Source organism: Schistocerca serialis, chromosome 2 (assembly GCF_023864345.2).
Source record: "Schistocerca serialis cubense isolate TAMUIC-IGC-003099 chromosome 2, iqSchSeri2.2, whole genome shotgun sequence".
Taxonomy (NCBI): domain Eukaryota; kingdom Metazoa; phylum Arthropoda; class Insecta; order Orthoptera; family Acrididae; genus Schistocerca; species Schistocerca serialis.
In genome coordinates this window covers 920067457-920092959 of record NC_064639.1, presented here as the reverse complement: position 1 = coordinate 920092959, position 25503 = coordinate 920067457, and the positions used below count along the sequence as shown (strand labels likewise).

At 44.4% G+C, this 25503-nt stretch overlaps 1 protein-coding gene across 4 annotated transcripts in view; it reads left to right on the top strand.

Moving 5' to 3' along the window:
• Positions 1 to 25503, top strand: part of LOC126458286 (cryptochrome-1) — a 109159-nt gene that overhangs the window by 10183 nt on the left and 73473 nt on the right. For all 4 annotated transcript variants that reach the window (XM_050095225.1, XM_050095226.1, XM_050095222.1 and 1 more), the window contains one exon: positions 13749 to 13921. In XM_050095225.1, the coding sequence (XP_049951182.1) occupies positions 13749 to 13921 (173 nt within the window). The remainder of the gene's footprint in view (positions 1 to 13748; positions 13922 to 25503) is intronic.

The following is a 25503-nucleotide window of genomic DNA, read 5'->3' as shown; positions in this document are numbered from 1 at the left end:
CACATATTCATAGGACTTTTTCAGTTTATTTTTGCATGTAGAATCACCTCACAAATTATGTGACATTGCTCTTGAATCACCCACTATAAGAAACTGATATTTCAGGTTTGTTTACAAATAAAAGCAATGTTAGTATACTTGCTGAAATATGTACTTCTGTAAATAATGTATTTATTTTTTCAGGTGCTTTCATCATTGCATAATTAGTTTGTGAGTCTGTATAAAGAAAGGTATCCCCGGCTGAAGCGCACACTGTATTTTATGGCTCCTGCATTGCAAGCCAATGTTGGCAATTTGTAGCTACTCGTATGGTAGCCAGTGAGAATTGCTAAATCTAATTATTTCCTTTGGCAGAAGATACAAATTGACTACATTTGTTTTTGATATGGAGAGCGGAAAGGAAACAAGATATGCTGAAAAACTGATCTGTAGCATAGTCCTAGGGCTAGGTTTGGTTGAAATGTGACAGTTTGATTTAGGGTTGATAAGGCCAATGAATATGGAGGGGGGGGGGATGTATTGACATTTTGACCTGTAGAGAAGTGTAAGATCTAGATTATGATAGAATGTGACAATTTGCTTGTGAATGGAAGAGAAAGAGGTGCTGTCGGACTGGCCTGTAGCATAGCTCAACACCAAGGTTAGGTTGCAATTCGGCAGTGTGGTTGTGAGTTTGTGATGTCAACTGATGTTAATGGGGGAAGGGGACTAGATGTGCTCACAGACTCACCTGTAGCCCAAGACCTAAGTTAGTCTGGTATGTGACAGTTTGCTTGTGAGTTGGCAGAATCAGTGAATCTCAACACAAAAATAGGATTGCTGTAATAGATAGAAATGTAGTGTAGCCTGGGATATACATTAGTTATTACAATAACATAATTGTATGTCTTATATTTTGATGAAAATTATGACAGTGTGGTTAAATTCTTTAACCTGATAGAAAAAAAAAAATCCCATGTAGCTTTATTTATAAACTACAGGAAATTAAAAACACGCATTGTGATGGCAACTGACAACCAATTCACATTTCGTTTTGCTCAGTCCCATTTATAAAAAAAAAAAATAGTCATCAGAATGAAACTACAATTAAATAGATAGAAAAATACCTGCTGACTAAACAACAGCAGTGATGTGTGGTGTAGCTACTGTTCTACAGGCACCACTATTGACATATTGAGTGGCACAATCCATAAAAATGTGTTAAGAAAAAAATGAGTGTTATTATTCAGGATGTAGTGAGCGAATGATGAGAATTATTGAGTTATTTGTTTCCCGTGAAGGCAAGAACAGCCCAAGTTTTCACTAACTTTAAGAAGTATTAAAATTTGCTGTATTATAAACTGTAATTGTAGTTCCTGAAGTCCAAAGAAAGGGAGCTTTTTTGTGTTTTGTGCATGCGAGTAGGCAGAGTCTTTGGAAAAGAGAACTTGCACTGTCCATACGGGCAGGTCATTTCTTACCTAAGACATGACATACTCACTGGTGAGGAACCACGCTTGCTTTAATGACATAGTAAATTAAATCAGCTAATATGATTCTTGTAACATTTTACAGTCACAATATCAGAAGTGACATCAACCAAGTTCTTAATTTGCTTCCACATGAAGAGATTCACAATAACACTGAATGCAGAATAAAATGGTACGAAGTGTCATAACTACAGAATACATCAATGTACAGTCTTGTAAGTGAGCATACAATAAGTAAGTAAAAATAGTGAGGCCGAGGGCCCGGCACACCAGGCTTATATTGGGTATTTGTGCATGCGGCACAGTACTTGCCTTGCTGTATGTACAGGTTGCGAGGAAACCTCTCTGTGCTGGTCATGGAGGCACTTGTAATGCTTGTTGTTTTATTGTGCACACTCGCACTGTAGGGTTAAGACAATGCTTTGCCCTTGGGGAAAATCCCCCTGCGGGTTCGGGGGTTGGAATAGGCCCGTGGTATTCCTGCCTGTCGTAAGAGGCGACTAAAAGGAGTCTCACATGTTTCGGCTTTATGTGATGGTCCCCTCTCGGGTTTGACCTCCATCTTTCTAAATTATTCTGAAGAGCGAGCCAATTGGGGAAGGGCGCCTTACATGGTGCACTGTATCCGTCGTGCAATTAGACCTTTAGCCGTCTTTCTCGTCGTTGCAATGGTGTCCCGCTCGTTTTCGGTCTCTTGGGCGATTACCACGCTGCACTCTGCAGTGTTTCTTTTAACTGCGACGACGACCTTGGCCATTTTTGCACCTAAGATCCAGCACGGTAGCCAGTCCGTTGTGGTGGGGCCGCCATGTACCCTCTTGGTTGTAGCCCCCTGACAACACAGGGATCGCTCTACTGATGCCTGCGCCGTTAACTCCCCACGTATGCCAAGGAGTAGATGCCCATCGCCCTGGGGCATCGGGACTCCCGGCAATGGCCATCCTGCCAGGTGGCCTTTGCTGTGGCTGGGTGGCGCCCGTGGGGAGGGCCCTTGGTCGGAGTAGGTGGCATCAGGGCGGATGACCCGCAATGAAGCGTGGTACATCATCTCTCGCTGGCGGCCAGCCGCCAGCAGTCTCTAAGCGTTCTCGGGCTCAATTTAATGCTGAAAAGTACAATCCGAAAACGTTCCCCTCTCTGGCCACGCCGTGGGAGGAACGTAAATCTCAGGATGGCAGTAGCAATTATTCGCCCCGATTCTTAGTTTGTACAAGAGCTGATGGGGAGTCTTTTCTCTCCACAAAGCCTCAGTTCTTCGTCGAGCATTTAGAGGACAAGTTTGGGGAGGTGGAGGGCTTGTCAAAAATGCGCTCTGGATCGGTCCTGATCCAAACGGCATCCTCTGCCCAGTCACGACGGTTACTTGCTTGTGACAAGTTGGGGGATGTTGCTGTTACGATCACACTGCATAAGAGTTTAAATATGGTCCAGGGAGTTATTTACCATAAGGACCTTCTTTTGCAGTCTGATGACGAGCTGCGCGCCAACTTGGAGCGCAGAGGTGTACATTTCGTCCGGCGCGTTCATCGGGGTCCGAAGGAAAATCAGATAGCTACCGGTGCCTTCATCTTGGCCTTCGAGGGTGATACGTTACCGGAAAAGGTCAAGGTGATGGTCTACCGATGTGACGTCAGGCCCTATATTCCTCCCCCGATGCGGTGCTTCAAGTGCTGGAAGTTCGGCCATATGTCTTCCCGCTGCACTTCCAGCCTCACATGTAGAGATTGCGGACGCCCGTCTCATCCCGATACTCCATGTGCCCCGCCTCCCATCTGTGTCAACTGCGGGGAGCACCATTCACCTTGCTCGCCAGACTGCAGAATCTTCCAGAAAGAGCGCAAAATCATGGAATATAAGACCCTGGACCGACTGACTTATACTGAGGCCAAACGGAAATACGACCGATTACATCCGGTGCGAATGACGTCATCCTACGCCGCCGCTACAACACCTGTGCTCGCCCCATCAGTTTCACGACTTCCGGCCGGATCGCTGAGTGGTACAACTCCTCCTGCCCCCTTGCCAGTGGGGGGCTCAACCCACCGGGTTGCTCCTGCGCCACCTACCTCAGGGGCAACACCATCCCCCCCATCAGGGACGTCCGTCCCTGCTTCTACGCCGGCGAAGTGTCCAACTTCTTCGGCTTCTCACGCTCGCAAGGGGTCCCTCGGGTCCCTCCCTTCCCAGGTTTCCACCAGTGGGACGGCTGACGACTGACAGTGGCGTAAGTGCCCGCAATCAGCTGGTCGACGGGCTTCACGATCCTCCTCAGTCCCGGAGACTGAATCAGTGAAGCCCTCCCAGCCAGTTAAACCCAAGGAGCAGTGTGAGAAATCAAAGAAGAAGAGCTCAAGCCCAAAAAACTCGCGGTGGCAGCCACCCCACCGCCACCTTCCAGATCTGCGTCTGAGGACGAGGTGGAGATCCTGGCGTCCGCTGAGGACCTCGATCTCGCCGGTCCCTCAGACGCCATGGATAGCACTAGCACAGGTGCTCAATCGGAGGCAGCAGGTGACCCAGCGGCGTAATCTGCCTTCCCAGTCCCGTCACGCCTTTCCCAGCCATGGACAACACCATCCTCCAGTGGAACTGCAGCGGTTTCTTCCACCATCTAGCTGAGCTCCGTCAACTTATCAGCCTTCACCCTTTCTTCTGCATTGCTCTCCAGGAAACTTGGTTTCCAGCAATGCGAACCCCCGCCCTCCGTGGCTATCGGGGTTATTATAAGAACCGAGCAGCTTATGAAAGGGTGTCTGGTGGCGTCTGCATATATGTCCTTCACACTCTGCACAGCGAGTCTGTCCCTCTCCAGACGCCTTTAGAGGCTGTCGCTGTACGCGTGTGGACGCCACAGGCTGTTACCGTCTGCAGTCTTTACATTCCACCGGATGGTGCTGTCTCGCAGCATGTCCTGGCTGCACTGGTCGCCCAATTGCCGCCACCTTTCTTGCTATTGGGCGACTTCAACGCCCATAACCCTCTGTGGGGTGGGTCAGTGGCAACAGGTTGAGGCGCCATCGTTGAGCATTTATTGTCGCAGCTCGATCTCTCGCTGTTAAATGATGGTGCCTCCACACACTTCAGTGTGGCGCATGGCACCTACTCCGCCATTGACCTTTCAATCCATAGCCATAGCCTCTTACCGTCTGTCCAATGGAGTGTGCATGACGACCTGTGTGGTAGTGACCACTTTCCGATCTTTTTGTCACTACCACAGCGCCACTCTTCTGGGCGCCCTAGCAGATGGGCTCTGAATAAGGCTGACTGGGACTTGTTCTCCTCCACTGCCGCTTTTGAGCCTCTCTCTACCGATGACATTGATGCGGTGGTTCACTCGGTCACCACCGGCATCGTTACTGCCGCCGAATCTGCCATTCCCCATTCCTGTGGGTCCCCTCGGCGGAAGGCTGTGCCTTGGTGGTCGCCCGAGATCGCTGAAGCGATTAAAGATCGCCGGCGGGCGCTCCAGCGTCACAAGCGACATCCCTCCGTCGACCACCTTATCGCCTTCAAACGGCTGCGTGTGCCGGCCCGCCTCCTTATCCGCCAAGGCAAGAAGGAGTGCTGGGAGCGGTATGTGTCCACAATTGGCCTCCATGTCACTCCATCGCAGGTCTGGGTCAAGATTCGACGCGTCTACGGCTATCGGCCACCTGTCAGCGTCCCTGCGCTCTCACTGAATGGAGCAGTTTGTACTGACTCCGACGTCATTGCAAATCGCTTAGCAGAGCATTTTGCTATGAGTTCCGCTTCTGCGAATTACCCCCAGGCCTTCCACTCCATTAAAGAGCGGATGGAACGTCGGAGCCTTTCGTTTCGCACCAACCACCCAGAATCTTACAATGCTCCATTTAGTGAGTGGGAATTTCGCAGTGCCCTCGCTGCTTGCCCTGATACCACTCCTGGGCCAGATGGCATCCACTGTCAGATGCTGAAACACCTTTCAGCGGACTGCCAGCGGCGCCTTCTCGATCTTTACAACCGTCTTTGGGTCAAGGGGGAGTTTCCATCGCAATGGAGGGATGGCATTGTCATCCCCGTTTTGAAACCTGGAAAGAACGCTCTGGAGGTGGACAGCTACCGTCCCATTAGCCTCATCAACGTTCTTTGCAAGTTGCTTGAACGGATGGTGAGCCGGCGCTTGAATTGGGTACTGGAGTCTCGGGGCCTTCTGGCTCCATCTCAGGGTGGGTTCCGTAAAGGCCGCTCCGCCGCCGACAATCTGGTGAGCCTGGAGTCGGCCATCCGTACTGCCTTTTCCCGTCGTCAGCACCTGGTCGCTGTCTTTTTTGACATGCGGAAGGCGTACGATACGACGTGGCGTCATCACATCCTTTCTACGCTTCATGGATGGGGTCTTCGGGGTCCTCTGCCGATTTTTATCCGCAATTTTCTGTCGTGTCGTACCTTCCGCGTGCAAGTCGCGGCCTCGTATAGTTCCTCCCACGTCCAGGAGAACGGTGTGCCACAGGGTTCCGTTTTAAGTGTCTGTCTGTTTTTAATAGCCATTAACGGTCTTGCTGTGGCTGTGGGAAACTCTGTCTCCGCTTCCCTGTATGCTGACGACTTCTGCCTTTACTACAGCTCTACTGGCATTGCAGCTGTTGAACGTCAGCTACAGGGCGCTATCCGTAGGGCGCAGTCTTGGGCTGTAGCGCATGGGTTTCAGTTTTCGGCAGCCAAGACCTGCGTTATGCATTTCTGCCGGCGACGTACTGTCCACCCGGAGCCGCAGCTTTCTCTTAACAGCGAACTTCTTTCGGTGGTGGCATCACACAGGTTTTTGGGGGTGGTTTTCGATGACCGGTTGACTTGGCTGCCTCATATCCGGCAGCTCAAACAGACGTGTTGGCGGCATCTCAATGCACTGCGATGTTTGAGCCACACCCGCTGGGGAGCCGACCGCTCTACCCTGTTACGGCTCTACCAGGCGTTAATCCAGTCCCGTCTGGATTATGGGTGCCTGGCATATGGCTCAGCATCCCCGTCTGCGTTGCGGGTGCTGGACCCAATTCTCCACAGCGGGATACGCCTTGCCACTGGTGCTTTCCGCACCAGCCCTGTGGACAGCTTACTCGTGGAGGCAGGTGTCCCTCCACTGCGTTTCCGACGCCAACGTTTGCTGGCCGCTTATGCTGCCCATGTTCTAAGCTCGCCCGGGCATCCTAACTATCGTCTCCTGTTCCCGCAGTCAGTCGTCCATCTGCCGGAACGTCGGCCCTGGTCGGGTTGTCCGATCGCCATACGCGTCAAGGAGCTTCTCTCCGGGCTTGGGCTTGTCCCTGTTCCACCTCCTTTCCGGGCACCTCTGCGTACACCCCCGTGGTGCGTTCCTCGCCCTTGCCTTCGGCTAGACTTGGCACAGGGCTCGAAGGACTCAGTCCCTCCAGAGGCCTTCCGCCGCCGCTTTTATTCCATCCTGGCCACGTATCAGGGCTCTGGCATTGTTTACACCGACGGCTCGATGGTTGCTGGTCGAGTCGGTTATGCGCTCACTCTAGGGGACCATTCCGAACAACGTTCCTTGCCGGCTGGCTGCAGCGTTTACACTGCTGAGCTGGTCGCCATCTTTCGTGCCCTAGAGTATATCCGCTCCTGCTCAGGTGAGTCCTTCGTTATCTGTAGCGATTCCCTGAGCGGTTTACGAGCACTCGACCAGTGTTTTCCTCGTTCCCGTCTGGTGATGGCTATCCATGAGTCCCTGCATACTCTTGCGCGTTGCGGCCGCTCTGCGGTCTTCGTGTGGACCCCAGGCCATGTTGGGATCCCCGGCAACGAGAATGTTGACCGGCTGGCGAAAGAGGCGACTAGTGCACCATCTCTGGACATTGGCCTCCCGGAGACAGATTTGCGAGCGTTCCTACGCCGCAAAATTCTGGACCTTTGGGACACTGAATGGCGCGCCCTGCCTTCACGCAACAAACTTCGGGCCATCAAGGGGGCTACCGGTGTGTGGCGCTCCTCCTTGCGGGTCTCTCGCAAGGAGTCTGTTGTCCTCTGCCGGCTGCGCATTGGGCACACTCGGCTTACGCACGGCCACTTATTGCGCCGTGAGGACGCGCCTCTATGTCGCTGCGGCTCCGTTTTATCCGTGGTTCATGTTTTATTGGAGTGTCCGTTTTTAGCCGCGCTCAGGCAGTCGTTCGCACTGCCTGACTCGCTCCCTGCCCTTTTAACAGATGACTCGGCTATGGCTGACTTAGTTTTACGTTTTATTCGGGCAGGGGGTTTTTATTCTTTAATCTGAGTGTTTCTGTTTTTATCTTATTGTTTTGTGTTGACTCTGGCCTTTGGCCTCCGGTTTTAAACTGATTTTTTAATGTGTTTCTAAGTGGTTGGCTTTTCCTTTTTTATTTCTATGGTCGGCCACCCACCGTCACACACTGTGTGGTTTTAGTTCGTTTTGTCTTGTCCTTGTCTCAGTTTCTCTTGTTCTGTATCGTCTGTGATCTCTTCTGTTCCTCGTTTTTATTCTCTGTGGGTGTTCTTTGTCTTTGGAAAAAGGGACCGATGACCATGGCAGTCTGGTCCCTTTAATCCCCCAAACCAAATCCAAAAAAAAAAATCCTTGGGGAAAAGTGTTTGTTGTGGAGATGTCCATATCTTCATCAATAGGTGATGACTGCTGGAGCAGTCAATAGGTAATGACTGCTGGAGCAGGAGTTGTGCTGGCACAGGAGAATATGGTCTGAAATGGTGTGGATGTGGGCAGGTGTTGCGCCCACTCCCCTGACAGAGGCCGTAAGGGAGCACTTGTGATGCTAGTGCTGTATCCATGTCCACACACAGGAAGCACTTGGTGATAGAAGCAGCAGAGAAAACAGGAGCCAGAGGAGGTGTGGACTGTACCGCAGGAGCGGGAGGAGGCATGGACCGCACCGCAGGAGCCGGAGGAGATGTGGACCGCACCGCAGGAGCTGGAGGGGGCTTGGACCACACCGCAGGAGCCGGAGGAGGCATGACCCACACCGCAGGAACCCAGAGGAGGTGTGGACCGCACCGCAGGAGCCCGGAGGTGGTGTGGACCGCACTGCAGGAGCCTGGAGAAGGTGTGGACCACACTGCGAGGGCCAGTGCAGATTGTGGAGGTGGCTGCGGGTCGAAGAGCTCTCTGCTGCATTGTCTGTCACACGTGGACAGAGCTGGTCAAGGTGTTGTGACACCAAGCCCAGTGGTGGACGACTCCTGGTATCCCCTTAGGGCCCTTCGCAAATCCGCGGGCTCAGACGGCAGAGCACAGATGGAATCTCTGAGAGGCAGGTACTGGTGGGTGGCCAGGCATCAGCGAAACCAAACGAAGCAGTGTACAGAGCTGGCGGCTGTGAAATAGCTCCACAGTGCTACGGTGACCGACTAGAGTCCGCCTATATGAACTTAAGAAAATATTGAGGGCTTCGTTGGTAGAAGGTAAAGTAATATATTTTTGCATGTGGGTTTAGAATGTACGGACCCGTCACTCTGCCTCTCCATTGGACTGGGTCTGAAAGGGAGGAGCCATAACATGTCAGATGCAACCATTTATACAAAAATTTTGAAAATCTTGTGACATAAACTGTGAGCCGAAGTCCGTCGCAAGCGTATTCGGCTATCCTTCTAAGGAAAAAAAATTTTGAGGGGGGCCCTGTGACTGTAGCTGCCATGGATGTTGACAGGCAGCGAACCACATATGGAAATTTTGAGAAAATGTCAACTACTACAAGAGATTGGAATTAAGGAACACACCTGAAAAATCGGCATGAATACACTCCCAGGGGCAGTGGGAGGCAGGCCAGTGCACTGTGGGCAGGCTTTCACAATGTGCATGTTCTCATTGTCAATACCTGGCCAAAACACGTGGTGGCAGGCCAGCAATTTTGTACGAGAGATGCCCCAATGGTCCAGATGGAGGAGGCGCATGACATCCCACTGCAACGTGGACAGGATCACAACCCTGGACACCAACTCTTCAGTACCCAACAGTAACACATCATCAGAACGTGAGAGGAAGTGGCGGAGAGCATAATAATCCAATACTCAGCCCGGTGGTTTATCTGGCCGTACATGAACAAATTGAACAACCTGATGTAAGACAGGATCGGCCGTGACAGTTGCAAAAATCCAAGAAATGGTAGTGGGAAAACCAGACACAATTGTTTTTGGCTTTGATGTCTAAATGCAGACACAACTGTTCATCCTGATTAAATGCTGGATTGGGGCCAGTCTGCAATCGAGAATGAGCATCTGCATTAGAGTGTTGTGCTGTGGGTCAGAAATGAATCGTGTAGTTATAGGATGACAAAAAAAAAAGAGCCTAGTACTGCAGGCGATGGGCCGCTTTGCCTGATAAAGATGATGAAGGACTGAAAAGAGAAACCAGAGGTTTACGACCAGTAATCAAATGAAACTTAGAACCATAAAGGAAAACATGAAATTTTTTGAGCATTTATACAACAGCGAAGGCTTGTTTTTTTACCTGTGAGCAACACTGTTGTGCCTGATTCAGAGTCTTGGAAGCATATGCAATCATATGCAATAGGACGATCGAAACTGTCCATATATTTGTGCATGAAAACAGCCCCAAGGCCATACTGGGAAGTGTTCATGGCCAAAACAAGGTGTTGGACTGGTTGGAAGATAGCCAAGCAAGGTGTCAAATGTAATTTTGACCTTAATAGGTTAAAAGCACACTCACAGGTGGGCAGACAGTGAAAAGGAACACCATTATGAAAGAGAACATGAAATGAGTGGGCCAGTGTGTATGCATCAGGAAGAAATTCATTGTAGTTCAGTATGATTCCAAGAAAGGCTTACAACCCTTTTACGTTGATAGGACGCAGCAAAGCTGTAATGGCACCAACGTGCTGGTGTAAAGGCTTGATGCCAGCATATGAGATTTCAAAACCAAGATAGATGATAGACAGCTGAAGAAATTGTGATTTGTCCAAATTACATTTCTAACCGTTGGCTTGTAGTACCGTGAATAAGGCGCAAAGGTTCCACAAATGTTAATCTGTTGAGGAACCTGAGACCACAGTATCATCCTGGTAGTTAATGCACTCCAGCACCAAGGCAGTAAGTTGCTCCAAAAATCATTGGAAAAGGGCGAGGTGCTAGCCACACCAAATGGCAGGTGCTGGTATTGATATAACCTGAAGGGTTTGATTTTGAATCGTCATCCAGAGGCAGTTGTAAGTATGCTTCTCATGGGTCTATTTTGGGAAAATGTTGGTCCCTGGAAAGTTGTGCTAAGGTTACATTCTGATGTGGTAAGGGACAAGTATCAATAGTTGACTGTGAATTTACAGGCACTTTAAAATCAGCACAGAGCTGAAGGCTGCCATTAGTTTTGTGACAACTACGAAAGGTGTAGACCATTCACTAGAGGAGACGGGTGTGATAACACCCAAAGACGTGAGTCGATGTGGTACCAATTTGTCTTGCTCCTGTAAAGCTAATGGGACTGGATAGTATGAAAAAAAATGGGGTCGTGCCATTGGTTTTATTGTAATGTGAGCTTTGAAGTCAGTAGCACACCCTAAATCTTCCAAAAACATGAAGGAATATTCCAAGCAGAGTGTGTCCAGTTGTTGGTATGGAACCTGCCTGATACCACGTACACTTCATTGGAAATAGAGAGCCCAAAAATTTTGAAGATGTCTAATTAAATAATTTTTCAGTATTGGCATCACCCAGCACTTGAAAAATCAAAGGGTAAACAACTGTTTTGTACACTACGTAAGTAGAAAATTGCCCCAATGTGGGTATTTGTCATCATCTGGCAAGATAGAGTGGACAACACCATTAATCCAAGATCGACACAGGTTTGAGAATTTAACAAAGTGAATGCTGGACCTACGTCCACTTGCAGTTCTAACATCTTGTCCATCACATTTACTTCAATGTAGAATTTGTTTGGTACTACTGTCACTTCAGAAACACTGTTCACATTCATGTTCATGTCTGGTGAAGGAGGTTGAGAGTTGCACATAGATGCAATATGTGTGTTTTTTTTTTAATACAATGGTTCACATTGCCCAATGCTTTGGGCACATAGCCCACTCATATTGATCAAATCAAAAAGGGCTCAACAGAAGAGGAGCGTGCGACCGCTGTTGAGATGCTAACTGCCACTGCTGCTTATCACGACACTGCCCTGCGTGGCATGAAGACTGTTGCATGGCTGCAACATCGTAATCTACCTGTGAGCTAACCAATGGCAGTTGAGGAGGAGAGGAAGCACAAATGGCTACTCAGCCTGAGCAGCTGTAACATGAGTACATTTGCAATGATAATTAAAGAGCAACTGACACAGTCTGTCAAAAGAGAGACAGGCAGGTTCCTGAAGAGGAGCTAGCGGGGACACAAGGTGATAAACATGAGGAGAAATTCATGGCAAAAATAAAGCCTTGCACAAATTTGGGTCAGTGACTCCAAAAGTTTGAAAATTTTGCTGATGGTGTTTTTCATGTGTGTTCCAAATTTTGCTGATGGTGTTTTTCATGTGTGTTCCCATCTTCTGTAGAATCATCATATAGAGGAAAGGACTGTGGAATCTGGCATGTCAGTGAAGCTGCCAAATTGTTAGTGCCACGTAGAGAGCCTTGTCAGTTAGAGCTCACTTTATTCAACAAGAGTTTAAGAATTTGTTCCACTGATATGTTGGTTGTATCTCGAACCAAGAAATGAAACATATGGAGTAGAATATTGCACTCAACGCCAAGTTGTTTTAACGTTGTATAGACAAATTATAAGTAACACCAACCAAGTTTTATTCTGCTTCCACATGAAGAGGTTCACAAAACACTTAATTAAGTATAGAACAGTGCAAAGTTCATTATTGAACATACAGTAAGTAAGTAAACAGGACCGAGGCTGAGGGCTCGCACGATCGGCTTACATTGGCCTGTTGTGCACACAACACAGTGCTTGCTGCACCACCTTTCCAGATGTGAGGCGGCCTCCCACGGCCGGCAATGGAGGCACTCGTATTTGCAAGGGGTTTGATTGCGTGTACTTACATTATAGGGTTACAACAGTGGTAAACATAACTTAATGTTATTGTTTTAAGTACTTGAAAAAATGTAGTCAACTAGATAAATTAAAGGCAGTCTGGCAGTGGCAGTTGATGTCAGCGGGTTCTTGAACTGGAGCTTGCGCTGGCTGATCAGTTATTTTTAGTTTGGGAAGAACATAGATATTCACAAGTACAGTACTGGGAGGAGAAATGATTGACATTACCCTTCAAATGAATCTAGCTTTGGCACAGGAAGTTGTGAAATATGCAATTAAAACTACGAGTAGTTGACAATCTACGAATGGAAATAAAATGTCCGTCTGTGATAGAAGTGTTTTCAAATGTGCACTGAAGACATTTCTCCTTAACAACTTCTGCTCCACAGAAGTATACTTAAGTAGCAATAATTAATCATTTACATAGAAGATAACTGGTAAATGGCTAATGTGCAGACACACAATTTTTTATTTATTTAAGGTGTGTCGTGTGTTTATTCAATTGACATGTTACATATAGTAACATTTGTCATGACTATGATCTGTTTAACACATAACTAACTAAATGACTAATTAAGTAACTAATGTCTCATTGGTAACTGCATTTGCAAAGTTTATTTATGATATTTGGCAAAGAATGAGATCGAGTTTATAAACTTTTTTTTTTTGTGGCCATAGTATTGACTGATCTTGTGTTCATGATAATGTGTATAGTGCTAGTGATGGTACACTAAAAGTTTATTCAGCATTTCATTATGCAAAAAGTAAACTCTATCTGTAGTTGAACATCCAACTGCTATGTTAAGGTGTGTGCAGATACTCTCAGTATCAATAAAGAGTAAAGGTCTGAAAGAATTGTAATTAATTAGGAATTCATTAGGGAAACTATTTAGGTCAAGGGAACAAATTTCCTTTCCTTTTGGTATTGCTTCACATTTGTTTTACAGTGATGTTGCTAATCAATTCCTGTTAAATCTCACTTTCCCCGAGTCTCATCTTTTTTCAGACGAAGAAACCTATTATTGTGAAGGATAATAATTTACTAAACAGTAGTCTGTGCTTGTTGTCCAGATCCTGTTTGATAAGTAGATATTTTTTTTCTCTTTTGCAGTTGGATTGTTCATTTTTCTAAAATAATTGAATCTTAGAATAATTCTAAAAAAAAAAAAAAAAATGAATTGTGTAGTACCATATGCTAACCATGGTGGCACTCATAGGATAAAGACTGATATACTTTGTGTGAACACTGAATTATTTTTGTGTGATAGTAATGTAAAAAGTATTTTCCAGGCACAAAAAATGTAGGTTTCAACAGAATGAGGTTTCTGATCGAATCCCTCAAAGATATTGACAGGCAGCTTAGAGCAGTTGGTGGACGATTGTATGTCTTTCACAACAACCCAGTCTCTGTGTTTAAAGGCTTGCATGAAGAGCTAGGTCTTTATAAACTTTGTTTTGAACAGGTATGTATGGCTCAGCAGCTTGATAACCTTTTCTTTTCCTTGCAGTTCTTCTGTTGTATAGTCTTTCATTCACTTTAGGCTGTAGTAATGGTAGCATTAAAAGTGTAATTGCTTAGGACTTGATATATTACTTCCTCTTGTGTGTTTTATTCTTCAAATTTTTACTGTCATGCATTAGATTCTGATATGGTTTTCGGGAATAATATTTGTCATTTTGGGCAGTTGATTCCTGTGTTTCTTGTGGGTAGTCAGTTATTATTCGATAATGCCTTTAAATGTTGAAAATGGATCTGAAGAACAACTGAAGTACCTCGTCCAAAACAGCGTGTTTCTCTAAAAACATTTTTGTTAACATGTAAAATTGACTGCAACCAACACACTGTTAGTGATAAGAATTGGTGTGCTCTCGTCAAAAGCTACTGGATAAAAAGTAAGTACAAACGACTCACAGATTAGGCCTAAGCCCGTTCTGACTGGTCGACTCCTACCTACAAGGCAGTGCAGGGAATGATCTATGGTTGTGGAAGATGTCACCAATCTCTCCAGCATTATTGCCAGCAGATGAATCCTAATGATGCCGCTGCTTCCTTATTCAAGCAGATCCTCATTCACAAGGACTGAGTGGACCCCAACTGGTGCTTTCTACCTCAGAAAATATCTGAGGTATTGCCAGGAATCAAAGCGGAGTTCTTCCACACTGAAGGCAGTGACGTTAACCATTCAGATATGGAAGCATTTCGTTACTGGGTAAACACTGTTATAAGAAACAAAATGATCGTTGTAGATTTGCTTGTTCGATTTAATAAAAATCCAAAATGCAAGTTTATATGGGTCAAATTACGTGCTAAAAAGTCTGCATCCTCTTTGCTTAATAGTCTGTGAAACTCCTCTCCTGTGTGTCTTTGAATAAAATAGTATTTATTTATTTACTCAGTTGTGTACCCATCCCCTCTGCAGAAGACACCACCTTCAAGTAGCATTGTTCATCTGGACAGGACAGAGAGGTTTGTGTGTTCATATGACAGTAAGAGCTATGCTGGTGGTAGCGTAACCTGCTGGGGAGATCTCCCAATCCAGACAAGTCTTAGTTATGAACCAGATGAAGTGGGTCTCACAGCACCGTATCTTCCCATTCCCTAGCCTTAATCATTTCACATTTTTGAGGAAAGAGGAGATAACCCTCAACAGCTGTAGAGAAAATAATTTGTCTAGAGAAAAGTTACCCCTAAATCAGAAACCCTAGTCCTCCAGGTTGGGGTTGGCGATGGATTACCACACCATCATGAAAAACTTGGTAACAGACTACAAGAAAGCCTTGGAATTTCATAGTAAAAAATATATGAAAAGGGCGAGAACAAGGAATATAATTTTGAATGTGAACTATTTATAGTTTATAAAAACAGGTGTTTCAACCAGTCTAGTCAAGGAGTTTGAAACATATAGGAAGGATTTAGTTGCTTTACAGGAAGTTCACTGGGAGGATACTGATACCCTTGATGTTGAAAAGTATGCAGTCTTTTGTGGGAGCTGTGAGGCAGGACACAAACTGGGTATGGGATTTTGTGTGAGTGAGGCTTGTAGAGCTACTGAGTTATTAGGGTTTTTGTCAGTGACCCCTAAATAGCATTATTAACAATACACATGAAGATATGTAAAATGTCATTTGTGAACTGCCAAGCACCCACAGAAGGAAGCACCTCCCAAGTGAAGGATGAATTCTGACCAGAGTTGGAGGTAGTCATGGATGCCATCCCCAGTAGCAACTGTAAGGTCTTATTGGGCAATATGAATGCTAAAGTGGGAAGAGAAGACATATTCCATTCAACTGCTGGAAGACACAGATTACATGAGCTCAACAACAACAATGGCATCATGTCCATAAGGTTTGTAACTTCAAAAGCGATGTTCATCAGCAGCACAAAGTTCCATTGGAAGGATATCCATAAAGGAACTTGGGTTTTGCCAGATGGTAAAACACTTAATCAGATAGATCACATAGGAATTGACATGAAAGCAAAGATGTAGGTGACGGATGTAAAGACAGCAAGGGCTACAGTCCTAGCAAAATGCTGGCTACAAGTACAACCCACAGCCAGAGTTAGAAATAATCCTAAGAAAGTTGTACATGACTATGTGGATGTACTTGAAGATACTGCAAAGAAAGATGAATTTCAGCTCTGACCCAGCAACAGTCTTGAAATTCTTCAGGAAAAGGATTCAAAAAAGAACCCAGAAGAAGTGTAGGAAGAAGTCTAGGATGCAGTAAATGAGGTGGCAAACACAGTCATTCTTAAAGAGGCCAGTGATTTTGTTGGGGGACAAGTGCATTAAGACTTTAGCAAAGAGAAAAGAAGACTAGATGAGCTGGCTGCGAGACACAAATTTTGCATGAGGCAAAGTACAGTTTGAAGAAGTATGGAGAACGACCAAACACTGATGAGAGCAAAGTAATGTACAGCAAAGGAATGATGGATGAGGTTCAATATGATATCTTGGCAAAAGTGGATCAAAAGATGTACCAGAAAGTTCACTTATTCGGGAAGGGATATCGGAGCCATCAAAAGTTTGTCTAAGACAACATACTCACCAGTGATTTCAGCATTGCTGAGAGATAGAAATAGTACTTCAGGAAGCACCTCAACTATGATGAATCTAAAGATGTATTAGAGTTCCAAGCCCATGGCGTGGTAGATTGAGGCGTTCATCCTGAGGCCTGCAGGCTGCATGTGGCTCAAAACAAGTAGCAGTATGACCTAAGAAGTAAGTGTCTATCAAATGATCAGGAAAAAAATCCATAAAATTCTGTTTAGTTATGGTAAATTCAGTATTTTTAATTTGAAACCCCCACCCAACGATGAAATGTTTTAACTGTATATACCTCCAGCTATTCTACCCCCCCCCCCCCCCAACCTCACCCCCAGCAGTTAGTGTTAAGTACATCAGGTAAGATAAAAGTTTGAAACCCCCCCCCCCCCCCCACCCACCCACCCACCGATTTAGATTATCCTCTGCATGCTCTGGATAAAATAAAGAATCATATAATGAAGCTGGAAAACAACAAAAGTCCAGGAGAAGATGGAATCCTGTCAGATGTCATTCAAGTTGGAGAGGAGAGACTGCACAAGAAAATTTAACAACTAATCAAGAGGATCTGGATTGTGGAGAAGGTCCCATAAGATTGGGAGACAGTGTCGCCTTACACGCCCTGAATTAGACACTTGTGACCCTTTGGTTAAATTGTCTGACTGATGGCAAGTTTGCAAAATACAAAGTTAACATAACATTTAATAACAGTAGTGATAATATCGGGAACTAAATTAATGACCCATAAATGATGTAGGCCTCACAGTTCACATTTAGTTAGAGTAATGTTTATTCAGGAAGAAAACTAATAGTGAAAGTGGCTGTATTTAGAATTACTATTACACTTGAGCACATATCCATTTGACACAGTTCAATCATTCACAATCTCATCGTGAAACAAGTCCAATACTCCACCTTGATATTTACATGAAAAGTTAAGAGTTCACACCAGGTGCGCGGCTACTCACCGTTCAGAGAAGTCCTGCGATACCACACAAAGTGAAATTTTCTAAGTCGTTTTGCTTCCTAGCTGTCTAAAGACTGATTGTCAGCTTTCGTGTCTCAATCCGAACCGTGACCTTTGGTGTCTCGGCCAGCACCGCTATCTGCCCGTTTCCAACAGTGTTTCCCGTGTGTTGAACATCTTCGCTCAACTGACTAGAGCAGTTCCCTTTCCTGAAGCTGTCCATATGATTGGCTGCAGCTTATTCTACATTACTTTACATTTTAACATATTTAAATAATCAAAGCTTGACCACTTTCATGTTCTAAATAAAGTAACAATAATATCCATTACATAATAAACGTTAATTTCTTTTACATAAAACCAATACAATTTCTTAACTTTGAATGTCACTGCCAGTAGCCTTGCACCAATGTGCTTTCTGATAAATCAATAAAGAGCAAAAATAACTATTATGCACTAAACTTTACAACAAATATTCTATTACCTAATGATTTAATAAGGTGTCATGCTGTCATCATTCAATGTGTTTTGTGTGGAGGAAATGATGATCCGATGCTTAACTGAAAATACTGATAATTTAAATTTACTATATATCTTAAACAAATGAAGTTACAGAGTTGATATTTACAACGCTTGTAATTTTAATGATGTGCTTCTGTATGAAATGCGGATTGTTAAGATCGACCAAAGTGTTCATATTTTAGCATTCAAGTCTTTGTTACAAAACTTGTTAATTTCACTATAACAGTAAATCTTAAACTATTACAGAAATGATCAACATTCAAGTTTTATTGGGTTCATCATGAAATTTTATGGAGGATGGCAGATTAAATTTACTGTGGCTTCATTCCCTGCATTACTACAGAATTAAATATTTTTCATAAATGTTTCCCTTTATGGCCGATCTTCAGTCCGGCATATTTAACACTGCTACGTCTCCTTGGCCACAAAAGCCTTCTACTGGGTTTCCCTATGACGTAGGTTGTCGTCTGTCTCACTCGCACACTGCAGCGCTTAGGCCTCAATAGACAATAGACGCCTGTGAGTTTCCCCATCTCGTGGTGAATCTGTGCTCTTTGTGGCATCCGGTCTGGACGATAGGGTTCGTTTCACAATTCCTGAAGGTTGACTCTTTCGGCCATATACTTAAATGAGAGCAAAATCCTCGTTAGCTCACAAGCTTTGGATCAAAGGCATGGAGAGCTTTAACTTAAACACATGGTTGAGACAAGGACATAACGTGTCACTGATATTGTTCAACATGGTGCTCAAAAAGATAATGAGAGGGTAGCTAGCTCTCTATAAGAATTTCAATGGGATTGAGGTAGAGAGTCAGAAAATCACAGATCTCACATTTGACGATGATGTGGCCCTATTGTTCAGATCTAAGGAAAAATTGATGCAAATGAGTGACAGCATGGAGGCGTCATTGAGCAGGATTGGTGTCCTTGTGAATACATCAAATACTGAATATTTGATGATATGCCCCACGCTCATTCAAGAAACTGCTTTAGCCATTGGGTCATAATCAGATACTTCGAAAGTGTTCATAATTTTAAATATTAGAAGGTAATCTTTACAAAGAATGCTTCACATGAGGCTGAAACCAAAGCAAGGTTCCAAGCTGCTAACCAGTCATACTTCAGTCTGAGTCAGTTTTTGAAAACTTACAGTCAGTCGAGGAATTTCCAACTCCAGCTGTACAGAACACTGTTCCTACCTGTAGGGCTATATAGTTGTGAAACTTGGAGTGCCTGTAAAAAAGACTTAAATCATATTCTCATTTTCGAATGGAATTTCTTAACGATGATCTGTAGTCCAGCAAAAGGTGAGATCACTGAGGAATTGAGGATTTCTCATAATTGTGAGCTGGATGAGATCTACAACATACCAAATATTGTAGGCCTGATGAGAACCGATTGACTTACAATAGCAGGGCATGTTGCTCAGATGGTTAAACGTGGATGTTGTTTGAAATCAATGGACATGACTTTCTGAGGAAGAAGACCAGTAGGCAAACCAATGAAAAGTTGGAGACATGGAATCCATGAGGACTTGCTGCAGATAGGCATAGAGGGTGATTGACAGCAGAAAGTAGGAAATAGAATTCAGTGGAAGAGGAGCTTGTCCTCTGGGCCGATTGTGTAAAAGTAAAATGCAAAAGCATACTCCACCATCTTTGTTACAAATTTCACACAAAAGTGTCATTCGTCCTTATTATAGAGTTGTGTAGTTTTTGCTAAGCAAATAACTTGAGAGTGCAATATATGTTAGCTTGTCACTGCAATTGTGGTTGTGACAACAAGCAGATGGTGTTTGTGCAACATTGTTTTGCACTAAAAATTAGTGATGCATGTATGCTGTGTTTGCCATCCTTGGTGACCAGACAATATTATCACAGAGCTTCTCCTTAGGTAGTATGAATCACAAGATAAAGCTCATTTACATCTTTCAGATGTGGAAGCTATATATCATTGTTGGAGAAATATTAGAAAAACCATTCTTTATCAGCCATCATCTCATTTACCATTGATTGGCAATTAGTTAATAGTTTCTATGATTCATGGACTATGTTGACAGTATTTTGAGTGATAGTTTATTGTGACTTATTTAGTATCTCCGCCAGCAGATGCCCTGATGGAGGTAAATGAGCTGGCATAGATAGAACAGCAGAGTCCTTCAGAAGTCTTCCAGGCACATGTTGTGTCATATGGGCAGACCCACTGATGAAAGTGTTTATTTGTGAGCAGCAGTAAACTGAGTAGGCCAGTGCTCCTGCAGAGTTAGATGGCCATGGACCTAGCCCAGCGCTCGTGCTGAGTTGTCATGTGCTAAATTGTTAGCTGTCAATGTCAGATGCATGCTGAGTTGTCGTACGCTTACCTAAGCAGTTATGGGCGCCCTGCTTCCCATGGTTTAGTTCACCTGATGAGTTCGGTATATTCACGAGGTTCTCTTGCTCGGTTTTTACCAAGTGACGGTCAGCCTTTGCAACACCGTACTGATTGTATCGAGTAGCAGCATTGCCAGACCTTGTGCAGGTACTAAAGTGGTATGAGGCACATTGTTACGCGTGTAATGCCCCTGTGTTTTCCTTTTTGTTTTACTGTTTTCATAGTGTTCACTTTTGCCAACCACGGGTTCACTTTTTCTGCAGTGGTGGCAGGAACAGTTGTGCCTGTGGAAGGAGCAACAGCAGCTGGAGCAGCAGCAGCAACGGAAGCACATGCAGAATGCGGACTTGCTTTGCACCCTTACCTCGCCGGTGGGAGGCCACCTGCCTGCGGGGCAATTTCCTTCTCTGCCCTTACGACCCTTGACACCATTTGCTAGTTTTGATGAGTCTGTGAAAGCTTGGAGGATTACTTGTGCTGATTCTTGTGTCACTGTCAAATAAGGCATATTGTCAATCCATTTGATAGGGCCACTTTGTTGTTGTCCAGCAGCGTGGGTTTGTATGAAGCTGTCCAAAATTTGAAGCCCTACACTGAGCCTGAGAAGCATTCCTTTGATGAGCTTTGTCAGTTGCTTACCCAATATTTTGGCCATCAGACACACGTGACAGTGGTACGGTTGCAGTTTAACCAGCACCAAACACGCCCTGGACAGTCATATGTGGCTTGGATCGCAGATTCACAAGTCCTATCACACAAGAATGATTTTAAGTGTCCCAAAAATGCAGACGTGCTGATAAGGGATGTGATTGTCAGGTTAGCTCCTGAGATGCAAACTAGGACATTGATCTTGTCCGACCTGTCTTTGGCCTATGTTGCCCAAATTGGGGAATTGCATGAGCTTATGGTGGTGGCGAGGGATGTCCCTCCTGATAACTGGCAGGTGACTCAATCGGGTGTGCATGTTCAATGCAACTGCCCACATGTGGAGGCCATGTGTGGGGGGTATGCTGGCAGGTAGGCCATTTGGCAACTGTCTGTGACAGTCGACGGGCCCTATAAATTAGTCATCAGGGTTCCCTGATGTTTTCACCAGACTCTGGGGCTGTCTCTGATGCCTTGCACCTGTTGCCCTAGCATATTTCACTGATTTTGATTCTGGATGGGCAGCCGGTTCGTCAGTCAGCCTTACTTATTCAGATGTATACAAGATCTTGGGGTGCCCAGAGCTACAATGGTCACTCCATCAACAGTGCTCTCTGTTGTAGGGCAATTCTCCATCTCTGTGCATTACAAGAATGTGGAATGGCCACTTACATCGTAGTGGTCAGTTCACTGTTAGCGCAAAATGTCTTTGGGCCCAACGTCTTTTCTGTTTTCAGCTTTCAGATCATGGTTGAAGTGCATTTAGTGTCTCAGTCCATTCCTTTTCACAATTTTGACTCCTTACAGCCATCCTGTAGCCTTCTGTTTGAGAATACCATGGGCCAGGCAGAAAATTTCAAGGGACATGTTTCTTTTAAGCTGTTACGGGTTCCAAAATTTTGTTGCCCACACCCCGTTCCCTTCCCCTTGTGCAACAAGGTCAAGGGTTGGGTTGGGTTGTTTGGAGAAGGAGACCAGACAGCGAGGTCATCGGTTTCATCGGATTAGGGAAGGACGGGGAAGGAAATCGGCCGTGCCCTTTGAAAGGAACCATCCCAGCATTTGCCTGGAGAGATTTAGGGAAATCACGGAAAACCTAAATCAGGATGGCCGGACGCGGGATTGAACCGTCGTCCTCCCGAATGCGAGTCGAGTGTCTAACCACTGCGCCACCTCACTCGGTGTCAAGGCTGAGTTGCAGCGTTGGCTTGATCATTGTGCCATTTCTCATGTTTCCTTGAGTCAGTGGGCCACTCCTTTGATGGTAATTCAAAAGCCCAGCAGCAGCTTGCTACTTTTTGGTACCTTTAAACAGATGGTCAATGCGCAATGTGTCATGGATTTGTACCTCATTCCACAGCAACAGGAGTTTTTCGCAAAGTTGTCAGGGGGGCTGTTTTTTTCCCAAATTGACTTGCATGATGCTTATCTACTGTTGCCAATGGACACAGTTTCTCAGACTTTCTTGGTCCTCAAGACCCATTTTGGCCTCTACTAGTTTAATCGCTTACAATTTAGAATCTCGTCTCCACCATGAATTTACCAATGATATTTGGAGCAGTTGGTTCAGAACATTCCCTACTGGATCAGGTATCTTGTGACATCTGTGTCACAGGCCCTAGCCAGGAGAAGCATTTAAGGAACCTTCAGTCAGTTTTCCGATGCCTCCTGGAGAGTGGCCTCTGTCCCAAGCGGGAAAAGTGGAGTTTTTTTTCTTTTTCTTTTTGAGGTGCAGTCATGTGCTTAGTCATAGGTGGTCTCATCCCCATGGGTGACTGCATCAAGCCTTTCATCAATCTATCAGCACCCACGGACCTAAAGGAATTCCAGTCTTTTTTGGGTAATATTTCATAATTCTGCTCAGTTCATTCCCCAGGCTGTGCACCTCTGCAGCCTCTCAACCGTCTTTGCCTGGAGGGTGTTAAATTTGTCTGTTCTGCGGACTGCCATCAGGCTTTTCAATCTCAGAAACAGTGTTTATGCCTTGTTCCCTGCCTGGCTTCCTGTACACCAGGTAAGATTTTGACCTTGGCCTGTAACACGCCCCAGTCCATCCTGTCCATCGAACCCAGATGGTACCAAACAGCCCATCACTTACACTTCGAAGATGCTTTCTGCTGTCCAGTGGAACTACTGATTAGTGTTACAACCAACAAAACTATTATTAGAAGAGGACAGAGAAGTACGCTATTGAGAACGGCGGGCACTTTCAGCACAACACATGTGGAAGCTCAGGGCTGCCTCCTACTGGCTTCAAAAAGGAAGAGGAGATAAAGTGCGGGAGATTACTGGGGAAGAGATTATGGACAGACTGGGACTTTAAAAAATGGCGTAATGAATGTGGCAAAGGGAATGGGAATCCTCTGACAAGGGTCGTCGCATCTACTTCTTCTTTCCGGATATTGAGGAAAGGCTGAGATTGACACATGTAGATCCAAGCCGTGGGATGGTCCACTTTTTAATGGGCCATGGGCCATACCTAGTACATCTAACATGTGTTGGATTAGTTGGATTAGTGTCTGTGGTGATTTGGGTACCCCCGAACATGTTACACTTAAGTGTAATACCCTTACGCACATAAGGCAAGTACTAGATGATACAGATATAAAACAAAAAATACGTAACCAAGAAACTTGGAATATACTCAATGACACAACAGATAAGGTCTCTACAGAAATGTATGATCTTTTTAGAAGACAGAATCCTAATGGTAGGGGGCAGGAGCATCATGCAACACTAGGCCAAAATTACACTAAAGATACAAGTACTGACACTAACTCTGGAAGTGACACACAAAGTTAAATGGATCAAGAATGAGATTTAGTGTCAATATGGAGAACATACCTGAATTGAACTATTCAGCCTGGAAGTAATTATGAAGTCTTTTCGGTTATATGAAAATTCCGCACTAGCAACAACTGGAATTATACATATAAACAGAGGGCTGGAAATGTCTGTAGTCATCAGTACCTTTTACACCCTTTGCAGTCATACTACACTAGTAGCTGATGGCTGACGCCCCAAAAAGGAAGGGAGTGCACATACTTCAGCTAATGTATGTAATAATTACAATTCAAAAGTAGCTCCATAGCTCCATTTAAAGGGCTTGTGCCCGCTGTTACAGGTGGTATATATAAATGTGCCACTCAGAGCCTTTAATTTTTTATATCTCCTTAATGTAGTTTTAACTAGATGGGGTTAGGACCCTATAGAAGACTAATTGTATAACTTTCAGTAAATCTGTATAACTATTAGTAATTACTTGTAACTATTTGCAGTAACCAATTTCAAAACTCATATATTGTCTTGTTCACACGCTTTAGTTTATCAATCATAAGTGAGTGTGACATGCAGTGGCTAATACCAGTATGAAGTAAATTATTAAAATCTTATTTTAAATGTTAAAACAATATTATATAAGACAGGGGTGTATGTAGACCAATCATAATACTGTAGTGCTTGTGCTGTGCTTAGCCTCCTTTTTGAAGCAGATGAAGTTGTCTGTTTGTGTTAGTAATTGTCTGTTTGTACTTAATTCAGCTTTTAAGCAACAAGGGCAAGCAACTGTAAGAAAACCAGAAGTTCATTGAACAATTAGTATGTTTGAAGCTTCTATAACAAGTAATAATAAGAGTATTCTGAAACGATTGTTAGCACACTTTTAAATCAGTTCTATTCGAATGAACATATCTGAGATCAGATTAATGCAAAGGTCCATAAAATATATATAACTGTATATTGGTAATGTTGTAGTTTGCCTTTTTTACAATATAAAATTCAGAGTAGTTCTCTCACATGTAATTCTGTTGTAATTTCAAATCATTATGTAAAATTGTACTGCACACCTGTAGGATCACGCCTATGTAGCATGTGTTGCTTTGTTTAAAACCTTAATCCCATTATTTGGGCTCACAATTTCACAAAAGATATGCATCAAATAGGACAATATGTGTATAAATCCATGATAGTGCGTGCAAATATGGAAGTACCATCTCTTAAAACTCACAAAAGGCACAGATGTTGCCTGTTCTTACATCCTTTCTGGGTATTTTATGATTTCTTGTGTATTGTGTTGTGTACTGAGATAAGTATTTCTTTGTAATATGTAATTAATATGTATTCTGTATCCTTGAAAGTAACATAAAATTAATATGTCAGCATTGTTTTTAGGAGGTATACAATGTATACAAGTATAATACTTCAGATACACGAAATCAGTCTAAGGAGTAGGGCATGTGACAAATTATCTTGAAATAGAAAGTAGAACTTTGCTGTGGTATTCAACACAGAGCCTAGTAGTAAGAACAGATGTAATTATTGGAAAAGTGTAGTATATGTGTCCATCAGCAGATATCACCAATGTAAATCCTTTAGTAAATTTGTAAGTCAGTAATATGCTAAAAACATAATATAAAATACAGCACAGCACATTTGCAGGGCACACACGTAGTACCATGTAAACTTTTCTGCACATCACATTAACACGAGTACGA